The sequence below is a fragment of the Pleuronectes platessa genome, chromosome 4, assembly GCF_947347685.1.
Source record: "Pleuronectes platessa chromosome 4, fPlePla1.1, whole genome shotgun sequence".
Lineage (NCBI taxonomy): Eukaryota > Metazoa > Chordata > Actinopteri > Pleuronectiformes > Pleuronectidae > Pleuronectes > Pleuronectes platessa.
Window position 1 is genome coordinate 23,712,967 of NC_070629.1, and position 12,144 is coordinate 23,725,110.

A 12,144-nucleotide genomic window follows, 5' to 3' on the forward strand; every position below is an offset into this window, starting at 1 on the left:
AAAGAGAGAGAGAGAGAGAGAAACACACATCTGTGTCAACTGGATATCACCTGGAAAATGTGTGCAACATTGCAGAAAATCTGAACTCCTAAACACATGGGAAATAATGTTCCACAACGTCAATGTAAATATTTAATAATTAGGTAATGCTCCTATAATATTGTACATATAATATAACATACTTAAAATGTAATTGTACAGTTGTATAATAGAGATTAATGGATATTAACACTTATACTTATTGTATTTACACATTTAATTTAATCATAAAACTTTTAACGGTGAAATACGGGAAATTAACGTCTCTTCTTGCTACTTATGAAATCAAAGACCTGACAAATTCAGTAACTTCATTACAATCATGCAAAAATCCTGAAAATCCAATATTTTAATAGTACAATATGGTTCCCAGAATTATCTGGACTGGTCTCATGCAACATGCACAGGTCGGTCGGCTCGTTGTGTTGAGAGAGACAACCTTTCTTTGGTGGCTGGTAACTTACTCTGTCTCTGCCTCCACCATGTTGAAGACGATCTGGTTCCTCTTCCTCATGCTCTCGGCGTGAGGGGAGCAGATGTAATCCTGAACGATGATCTTCCACTTCCTCCGACAGAGCCAGCCCCGCATGAAGCTTTGCACCTGCGGAGATACGGATAAGGAAGCATGGAACAAACATGGCCCAGCAAAATGCTACTGAAAACAAAATGCAAATACATGAAACCTAGATTCTCTCTTGGGCTGAAGGTGTAGAAAATGATTGATGTACCTTCTTGATCTTTTTGATGTCCGGGTCTTCGTTTTCATGTTGGATGTGGTAAGGCCGCATTCGCTCCTTGGTTTTGTTCAGAGCTACAATCTTTTGAAGAGGAATTCAAACAAACAAAGAATCTGAGCCAAATGCGGGAACAAAATCACACTAAACAATCTTAGACATTCTAATCTTTGACAATCTGGCGTCTTCATTTAGAAACAGAAATGGCAGAGAAGGAGAAGCTGCTATCAGTTATTGATGAAGAGCCAATTAGGGTCAATACAAGCCTGATCACCTGTCGAAAAAGAAAAACTGTAACCCGCTGCTTAATACGTTCTATTTCTATTCTATTTAAATGTATGGGAACACTTTTAAAACAAGTGTCCTCAGAGAGCAGAGTCAGATTTACCTTGAGACACATTTGCTTGCTGCGTATAAGAAATGACCGCACTACGGTTGTATGCCTCCGCCTACCAGGGCAGTTTTGTGTACATATTTCTCCACACTTTTTTTCAAAAACTCATTTAAGGTCAACCAGAATTTACTCAGTTTCTCATTTTTGAGTCCAATTGAACATTTGCACCAAATTGAAGAGTTTCCCTCAAGCCGATCTTAAGATATCAAGAAAAACGCTGTGACCTTGACCTTTGGCTAACATAATGAATTCAATGTTCAAGAGAAAAATTCACTCGAGCTGTCCGGAGATATCACAGTGAGGTCACAGAGGTCAGATCATGTTCAAGAAAAACATAGACATTCTTTGTGAGGCCGCCGTGACCTGTGACCTTTGGCTGCGAAAGTGAGTTAATCCTTGACATAAGTAAATGTTTGTGCCAAATGTGAAAGTATAAAAAATATTGCGTTCACAGGAATGAAAACATAATGACTCCGACTGGCTGTCGCCGGCCTGGAGGCCAACAAACCACCTGCAGCACCTGCATCATAGAATGGACCTCAAAATAGTGTAAAATAATGGAATATCTATTTCCACATTATGAAGCTAATAATACAAAACACTGTTTCTCTTTAAGAAGCTGTGATGAATTTCAAACGTAGCTGGTGAGAGGTTTTACTTGGCAGCGTTTTCCTCTGTGCAGAAATAACCTCAGCAGCGTTAAAGTCTGGCTCTGCTCTGTATTACTTTAACCTTATGCCTGTTGACAGCACCAGCTTTTCACACAATGAGGGAAAAAAACAAGCCAAATGTTTTCATCCCTTATTTTCTCCTTCACTAGCGCCATCATCATGAGTGGCAGCAGAGAGGGACCAGTCTGCCAAGTGTTGACAGTAACAGGGGCTAGTTGTTTTAAATATTCATAAACACAGAGCGATACACAAACAAACAAACGAGAGAGTGTTTTAATGAGACGGATCAGCGGCCCCACAAAGTCTAATCCTTTTTTTATGAGCAGCACCATTACACCGGCAGATGTTTCCTAATGTAAAATGTCATTCGTAAGCATTTTCATTATAAAGCTGGCCAATGAGAGGCGATGGCAGCGTTTAGCATCCAGAAGATTCTGCCACACTTGTTGCTCTGAAGGAGAATTACAACTAAAATCAGCAAAACCAGCTAATCCCTGCAACATTCCTCCCAAAGACAGAAATATAGTGTATTTAAGCAAAAAAACATTCGATACAGAATTTGAAATGACAGTGGGGGTGTTGATTATGGAGATCTTAAAAGCAGGTCGGGTGAATGGCGTCCCCTGGGGCCAAGAGCTGAGCCGAGCAGAATTACATTGCAATCAAACAGCGAACTCTGCGTTGCCCTCTGCCCATCTCTCCGGCACGTGATGAAGAATATGCAGAGGAACAACAACAACCCCCAATTAGCACTTACAGTTTAAAAAACAATGTTAAGTTTTGTGTTATTTTGTGAGTCCATAAATTCTGAATGCAGTTTTCTAGATTTCTATAATGTCGTTTAGAAATCTCAATAACAAATCTCACAGTTTCAACAAAAACTAAAGTGTCGACCGCGATAAAACATTTCCTCCTCCTTTCTTACACAATCTTTCAAAGTCCTGATACTTATGATAATGTTGTGTTTATGAGCCGAAAGATTTAGTCATTTGTGAAACCTATAATAAAGTATAACTTATCGAGACGCTCCACATTACACGTTTGAGCGCAGGCGACAGGCTGATCTCATGATATCATTTGATTATTATCGCCTAAAATAATGACTTTTTCCTAAAGACATTACGACTTGATTTACTGAGCTCTCAGATTTTTTAAGTGGCCCTAAATCTGACAGTAAAATGCTTTTGTAGTGAGTGTTTCTGCTGGGTCAGATAAACGTGCAAAAGTGGGAGAGAGAATAGTATTTTTTTTTATTACTGAGCAATGAAGCTGTAGAATTTGCATTAAACCTCTTTGTTTTCATTTCAGGAGATAATTAGATAATTATTCAGAGATCACAGAGTCAGAAAATTAAGCTTTGCCAATATTCACGTTACAACACAGCAAAATCAGTGTCGTGACACAAATTAGATTCATTTTCTAAAATTGATATACTGCACTAGCCTGGATGCCAGACGAACTTAGCCCCGCCCACAACATTTGAGGTCGGGAAGTTCGGTCTGGAGTCGCTCCGAACAGAAACTGTTCGGGCCAATCAGATTGTCAGGGCGGGCTTTATACGATGATGGACAGATGATCAACAGTAACGTAATCAACCACGTCATCAAAGTGCGCTTGGGTTGAATTCGTTTTCAACAAACATGCCTGCCGCTGCAGAGCTGAGATGTGTAGATGCTGCTGCCATTGAGTCTGTTTTAGAAGACATCGACAGCGCATTCATTTTGAAAGAGGAACACAGAACGTGGAGGCGACGCTAATCCCTATCGCGCCGGCGCTTGGCCGTCACACCGGACACTGAAGCGCCGGGCAGCGCTAATAATATCACCCGTTGATCCAGTTGTATTCAAGCATATACTTACTTGTTGCTCCAACATTAAGCAACAGCGTCCCAACATTTGTCTTTTTTGGTGTTGTCTTTATACAACATGTTCCGAGGATCATACAACTCATTGTACTTCTCCACTTCAATGATTAATTTAATGTCATCCATGTTGAAGAACTTCTCCGCTGTTTGCTCCGTTAAATGTCGGGTGTCGAGGGTAAATTACGTATTCTCCACTCAAGCCTATGTGGAGAATACGTAGCCCCCCCTCTCTCTCTTTTTATCTTTATCACTGCTTGTGTGGCTGTAGTGGATGGGCAGAGGGGGACATTTAATAATGTCATTGGTAAAATTAAAACTCCAGGAAAACAGAAGGGGAATTCAAAGTATGGGATGCATATTTGATCATTTATATCATATAAAATCTGTCATCAATATCGTTTAAAATAATTTTTCAGTGTGTTTCTTGGCGCGATAATAACTCACAATTCGTCGCTTAACATACGTCACATACTGCGTTGCTCTGATTGGTTGTAGGTCTATCCACTTGAGACAAGAGGCATGAAACACGCCCCATAATCACAGCCCAATGGAGCGGTATCAGACTCACATTCTGACTAGAATTGTGAGTATGACCACGTCAGGCTAACACTGCACTGCATTATAAGGCAAATAAATCCAAAATCATAAAAATAAGGCAGGTTTTGATGCAATAGCTTCGTCCCATTAGTTCCGCTTATTTTATACGCTTGGAAATCAAATGATATTATTGTAGCAGCGCATCATTAAAACAGAATAAGTGAAAGACAATAAACAACGGTCGTGAATCATCAATTCAAAGTTTTCTCAACAGGTTGACAGTGATGTCAGGATCTAAAGTGATGTGAACTCACTTATCGGTAACTTCATGAAAGATTCCAGCTATTGATCAAATTAACACAAACCAGTAATTACCTGCTGTCACGCAGAGGATTGTAATTACTTCTGAGAAACAGTGTTGTGGAAATCAGTTCTGTTTTGTCTCTGAACATGAATCCCTGATTAACTGCGCCCTGGTGGCAGAACAGAGGCGTGTTGCCTGCTCTAATGGTTTGGCAGCCGTCTGTAAGGGAGCTGATGGGCTGTCTCTATTGAGTGGTGGGCTTCTCCTCCTACGCTCAGAGGGGACGGAAAACCATCCACCCCCCCCCCGCTCCTCCACTGCCATAAATACAACAAGGCAGCGCACACGCACAATGCACAGCCATTGGGCTGTTATGGGTATATATAGGTTTATACATGTGTTTCTTCTTAGGTCACTGTTCATTTGATTCATAACAGGAGAGTTGTCTCAGAGCTGTGTGGGCCTGTGAGTGAGTGAGGGAGTGAGGGAGTAACTGACTGACTATCAGACATTAGCAGTTTTTAAACATGAACCCTGGACAATAACCGGACAACTGGGTTTGAACATTATCCATAATTTTCCTTTCACATATGAACAATGGAGCAAGAAATTCTCCAGATCAGACCAAACAACATGAAAATGTCCGGAAGGTTTAGACGAGGGTCAGGGTCCAATAAATGGACTTTATCAATCCAATTAAATAAATAAATATGTATATATCATAAATATGATATAAAAACGCTAATCATACTTTAATACATGAATTACCCCCTCTTCCTCCACCTCCTGCTGTTACAGTGTGGGTGAGGGGAGGAGGTCTGTAGTCTTCTTCACATCCCTTAAAGCTGTAATCCTTAATATCTGGAAATCCTGCTTGATTTAGAAATGCCTGTGGTAACTCTGAGGAAATTAGTTTTGATAAACCTTGGTGTGTGTGTGTGTGTGTGTGTGTGTGTGTGTGTGTGTGTGTGTGTGTGTATGTGCTGGACCTCTGATTTGAGCCTCTCGATCTCGGTGTCCTGATCCTCCAGCTGGGTGCGCAGCTGATTGGCCGCCACCTTCTCCGTCTCCACTATCTGCACGAGGTGGATGTATTTCTGCATCAGCACCTCTCGTTCGATGATGATGTCAGAGTAGCTGCAAAATAAAGTTTTGCACAAATACCTCAGCATGGACGGGTTGGGTAGACACATAAAACACACTTCTTAATCATAGGCTGCACAAAACATTGGTTTGATACATTCCTGTCCCCCACTGTGTGCAGAAAGTCAATGGATGCTGCTGAATAAATCATATATATGCTTGTAATTTATGCTTATGTATTCTTATCCTCCCTTTCAACATGTGTCTCCTATATATTCTTAACCATAATGAGTTCAGGTGGATTCCATCATTTCCTTTTATGACTGCAGCTAGAGGATGATTCAGACTTGACTCGCTTGGCTCAGCTTAATGCCACACATCACAAGTAACACAATATACTGTGGAGTTATTAAGTGGCTCAGAACATGAATAATTACTGAATACCTAGCATGAATCTAAGGGGAAATTAACACAAGGTTGTAAAGCCCCTACTTTGAAATATAATCAATACCCACATGTACTTTATCTGTTTCAGATATTTTTAAAAGCTGAGGATATTTATCCTCAGGGTTTGATTTTTCCACAGTGAGAGTTTATAACCAGCAAGCAACAGCTTTCAAAAGTCCAATTTGCAACTAGATTCCAGATGCATTCGGTCATAAAGTCACATTTTACTTTGTATATAAAGCAGTTTTCAACACTGAAATGAACTGAAAGTCAAGAAACAAAAGATATCGAGTCTTTGGATATTCTTTGTAAAACATCGAGCTTCACAGTAAATTACAAATAATTTATATTTAACGTCCCAAAGCATGCAAAAACATCATTAATGCTAATGCTAGTGGTATTATTATGTCCATAGACTCTATATAAAGATGGACAACTTGACAACTCCTAAAAAGTTAAGCCCTCTTTCGCCCCCTGGTGGCTGGCTGCAGTATAGGTCATAAATACTGCCTCCTCCATGTTAGTGGTGGCACATGGACCAAACTTAAGGTTAAATTACATTTCAAATGTATATATACATTTCTGTCATTTTAAGTAGTTCTCATCACTGTGACGTTCGTCCAACCGTTCATTTATCTGGAATATTTATGCTTCATTACTTCTGGATTGTGGGAGGAAGTGGAGGATCATCATCCAGGGTTATAAACAGTAAAACTAAGGTACGCAATATGATGTGATGCAACATTTCCTTGAAAAGGGAGAAAAGCCTTATTAAACCTATGGGAAATACCCTTTAAATAATCCAGTGTGTGTACCTGGCCTGCTGGATGGCCTCCACCCATTCATCACACTCACACTCCTCATCTGTCCGCAGCTCCAGAGGTTTCTGTCCATCGTGGCCAAACACGATGAGGAAGTAGTGCTGAAGAGAGAGAAAACCACAAGGGGAGAAAAGTAAAAAAAAAGCTGTTCATATTTGTGACCCTGGGACCGAATTGTTTTCAGTCGAGTCAGCGGTCTCGCTTGTGCAGCACGAGATGTTTTGGCTGCTCGTTTGGAGATGCTAGCCAAAGCTGATCAGGCATATGGTGCAGACATATGGAAACATTACTTTCAGGCACATCCTCTTCTTCACACTCTTTTCTTGCCCAGATTCGTTCCGTGTAAAATAGAAGGTCCGCAGCCCTTACATGAACCAAGCAGAGCCCGCAGACACAGAGGAGGACAAGGCGGAGGAGGAGGGAGGGGAGGTGGGCGGGTGGGTGGGCGGCTCGACACACATGACAGAGTTATTTGCTCGCAGAGATAAAACATCACATCTCGCCCGGGCCTCCCTTCTCCACCAGCCTATTGTCATCACCATCAATTAGCCGGCTCGCTCTGTCTCCCTCTCGTTTCCCGTCTGTCTCTCTTATTATTCTGATGAGTTTCCCCAAGTATCTGCCTTTTAAAATACTTCCCCCGTCTCACACACAGACATGCACAACAAACACAAGCACACACACACACACACCAGACATTGTATCAAGTGATAGAGGCTTTTATTCAGATGGTCATGTCCTGGGGCACTGGGTTACCAGAAGAGCTGCTATTCTTAGTCGGGGAAAACCAAGAAGACTGAGCTCTGCATGGCCTTTCCCTCTCCTCCTCTCTTCTTTTCTCTTCATCCAACCACCTCTTTCCTCCTCCCTCTCTCTTTGCACTTCACCTATCATCCCACTCCGCCTCCTCTGCCCATGCAGCTCCACCAGCATCCTCACTCCTCTTGTTGTTGGAAGCCACTCCACCTCCTCCTCCTCCTCCACCATCTCCACATCCCTTCATCCCTTTGTGTCTCTCTCAGTAAGGATTCAGTGAACCAAACCGAGTCCCGGAGAGGGACGATTACCCTGCAGGAGGATGGACGGGCTTCGGCCCCGGTGCACAGGGGATGGGTCTGAGATAGAGTCACCGAGGTTACAGGAACAGACACACACAATATTTGCACAGAGATCCTTGGTAGGACACTGACTTATATCGAACAGCCAAAGCCAGACTTCAACATTCAATTCACAGCCTTCACCAGGACATCAGAATTGTTGTCATCGTTGGTCCCAATAACGACTATGGGTTGTGAAAAGATCACTTTTAATGCCAGAAACATTAACAAAAATGTGTAAACACGCACATTCACATGCACACACACACACTGCTTTGTATGTATCTTTCGTTTCGATTCACTGGCTGGCTGGATTTTATAACATCAACAATAATCTGTGCTCTAACAGTGTTTGACAGGGAGGGAGAGAGAAGGCTAGAACGAGAAGACAGAGAGAAAGAGAAAGGACTCGTTGCATAATATTTCTTAACCGAGTACATTTATAAATTGTGCCACTACATAACAAGAAATCATTTCCATGGCAACCCAATATCTGACGCTTCTGCTGCACTTCCATTTTCTGCTTTTCAGTGCTGCCTCTATTCATTTAATGCTTTTATTGATCCATCCTTTTGCCACTTTAGACACAAGGAGGAGGAGGAACCCTTCAGTGGGAAACCAAAAATGTTTGCAAATGCAGATTTCAGAGCTGTAAATGGATAATCTGAGCCTAAAGTATCTAAACAAAGATAGAGTGGTGACGTTTATCGAATTTTACCAATCGCCTTACATGTAAGACAATTATCTGCCTTCTACAGCTTTTAAATTAAATTAAATACATGAGTGGTGTAATCGTATCGCTTACTTATTGATTAAAAATCAGCTTTAACACAATGTTTAAAAACAGCATTGTTACAAACGACTTTGTTGAATTTACAATGCAAGGTACATGAATATGTGCTAGATGGTAAATATTAATACTGCAGCCAAAAACTATATTTTGTAGGTGAAGATACAGAGAACGAAGTCACACTCCCTCTGTGTGTGTTTTCACTGGTTTGTTTTGGTACCAGTCCAGGCACGTGTCCCTCCCTGGGAAACCGTCGGCCTCCCCCCCCCTCCCAATGTAATAAAGTGAGGAGGCACCGGCTAAAAGGCACCAGTCTAAAAACACCTGTCACTGGGACACCATGGTGCTGTTGGGGAAAAGCACTGCAGCTACACCAACTGTATACGGACCACACACAACATTACAAAGCAATGGCAATGATGCTAGCCATGCTAACTAGCTGCTTGCCATCTTGCATTGTGCTCTGGAAACATAATAGTTTGCATACTCTTAGCAAATAATAACAATTTGAGGCTTTTAATGGAAAAAAAACTATTTCCGTGGACTGTCGCAGTTGCCCCATAAGATCACACTGTAGCGACTGCTGCCATTCCCTGGGTGTCAGCGATCTACTGGAGCACCATTCATTTACACACAGAACTATAAATCATGAAACAGAAATAGTCAACTAGAGTACTTCAACTTCAAGTTCAGATAAATTGTACTAAAAAGGTACCCTGTGGAGTCCCTGTTCATATCATACCTGCACATGAGAATGTACATGCATGCCTGCCACAGACAGCTGGTAGAGGGGTTTTGCACTGTCCTTGCATCATCTAGCAAACATGGGTCCACTTTACAAATGTATTTAAGGGAATGAAATGCATTCACCAGTGTTTTTAGACCTCAAGGACACATATGAAAACTGCATATTGACATAAATGGTGATTGGCTGAAACAAATGCACGAATCCACCAGTTAATACCAAACAGCATCACCACTCTGTACTATTTTTCTTAAATTGAATTCTTGTTCCCAAGATACTTTACATAATGTGGGTGTTCTTCACTCTTCTTGAGTATCCCCTGTTCTACTCTCCACTTTGACATTTGTTAAAGTTGCCAGTTTGTCTGTTTAAATACATTTAAATACTTTTTCATAAGCCAATATTCGTTTTTGTCTACCACTACTGTATTTTATAACTATCGGCTGCAGCTGTGACCCATACACCCTCAGGCAGTCATTAAAGTGTAATGGTAGATCATCCTATACAGGTGAATTTGCATTATGCTGGACCTCGTGGCTTTAATACACTGCACCGGGTTAGACTGCAACTGTGTCCTCATTAGTCGCGGAAGGAGTTCTAACTCCCTCTGAGCAGTAAACACACAGTTCCCTAACTCCCCAGCACCATTCAGGACAACCAGCCCGCTCTCCCTTCACGCCTCGGGGCCTTCACTGTACTGTAAGAAATTTCATTTAGACAAATAAAGGCCGAGAGGAGAAGTAGAAGAGACAAAGAGACGGATTCTTTCCCACTCTTTCACTCTTAATGTCACTAACGACTGATTTACCACCTGAAACCTTCTTTTTATTCCTGAGAAACAGCCATTACAGAAAATGAGACTGTGCGACTGTCAGCGTGACACAAAGTGCATTTTAACACCGCAGAGCAAGACACAGACACAACGAAGGGCAGCAAATGTTATTATCCAGACACAATTTCGGGTCAGTCATTCAAAACCGCCTGCCGCGAGAACAGATGTGACAAGTGAGAAGTTTTGACGGCTTTATATTGTCCAACAGGGACCGAACATTAGGAGATTAATACCTACTACACACACACACACACACAAACACACACACACACACACACACACACACACACACACACACACACACACACACACACACACACACACACACACACACACACACACACACACACACACACACACACACACACACACACACACACACACACACACACACACACACATCCTCAGGTTCACTCTATCCCTGTATTGAATATTCCTTTATCCCCTATTATGGATTAAAGAGTCTAACATGAAACTGGACTTGTTGGCAATAGATTCATTTGGCAAACGATTGCTGAAGAATCAAGAAACATCTGTAAATGTTTAAAACACGGAGAGGGCATTATCACCGTTGGGATTCACTGATGATTAGAAACTGGAATTGCCACTAATGATTCAGCACTGCTGTCTCTGTTGGTGTCTGCACTGATGAGAGGCCAAACTTGGTTGTACAATATCTAGTCTAGGACCTTTTTTTAATATTTTCTTGACTCTTGCTTTGAAGGCAGCATTAAACAGCTTTAATCTTGTGCACGTCAGTGGGTAGAAAGAGGCGTGTGCACTGAACGTGTTAAAGGTTTGATCCCCATTGGGGCTGCGTATACACTTACTGTACGTTAACCCAAGGCTGGTTGAATGAAAATAAAGAGACAGCTCTCTCTACACTCTATATAGGTTAAGGACTGTATACTCCATTATACAGCAGCATCCTAGAAGTACTGCAGTTCTGCCTTGAAGGATCCAATGCAACATTTACGCGAGATTGTAATCGACTTTACCAGTATGTTTTTGCAGTGGTGGATCCAGGATTTTTCTAAATCAGAGGCTATGAAGTGGATTTACCCAGAGGGTTGAATTATATGACCAACAACTTTCAGTAAAGTGCCCATTTGAGTCATTACTTGTTCACTGTTATCTCTATAGTTTTTAACAAAGCCACACATCACAGTAATGTCAGAATCAGAATCAGAATCAGAAGTATTTTATTGCCAAGTAGGTTTACACCTACAAGGAATTTGCTCTGGTAATTGGTGCTTACAATTAACATAGAAACATAAAAACGCAATAAATACAACATACATAGGAAAGCAATGAAAAATAGAAAACCAGTATATATTTACTCACTCAATGTGTTCCTTGTTCAGGCACATCGTTAAAGTAAGTTTAACAAATTGTCAGGTGTATTGTTAGTATGTTAGTAAGTGACTCGTTTATCTGAAATAAAACTATTTTAGGGGCCAATCAGATTTAAGCTGGGCTCACTGCCTCTCCCCCCCCCGGTCCTGCCAGTGGATCTGCACAGTTTTTTTTGGCACCTAAACTAAAAGTCATGTGTACTTGATATTTTTTTGATTTCCCTCATGAGGAAGTACAGTTTATGAAGTCACACAACCCAGAAAGGGAGGTTTTAACGCAACATGAGTAGGAACACCTTTGCGGTGTGTGTGTGTGTGTGTGTGTGTGTGTGTGTGTACTTATACCTCTGTGAGGACCACTTCAGGCAAAGACCCAACAGAGTAAGGACATTATGTCATTACATTATGTCCTCATTTCTTCAATCAACTGT

At 41.4% G+C, this 12,144-nt stretch overlaps 1 protein-coding gene across 3 annotated transcripts in view; it reads right to left on the reverse strand.

Moving 5' to 3' along the window:
* rasgrf2b (Ras protein-specific guanine nucleotide-releasing factor 2b) overlaps positions 1-12,144 on the reverse strand; it is a 41,445-nt gene that overhangs the window by 18,357 nt on the left and 10,944 nt on the right. For all 3 annotated transcript variants that reach the window (XM_053420993.1, XM_053420992.1, XM_053420991.1), the window contains exons 2-5: positions 6,889-6,995; positions 5,533-5,680; positions 768-857; positions 504-640 (exon numbers count right to left, since the gene is read on the reverse strand). In XM_053420993.1, coding sequence (XP_053276968.1) covers positions 504-640; positions 768-857; positions 5,533-5,680; positions 6,889-6,995 — 482 coding nt within the window. The remainder of the gene's footprint in view (positions 1-503; positions 641-767; positions 858-5,532; positions 5,681-6,888; positions 6,996-12,144) is intronic.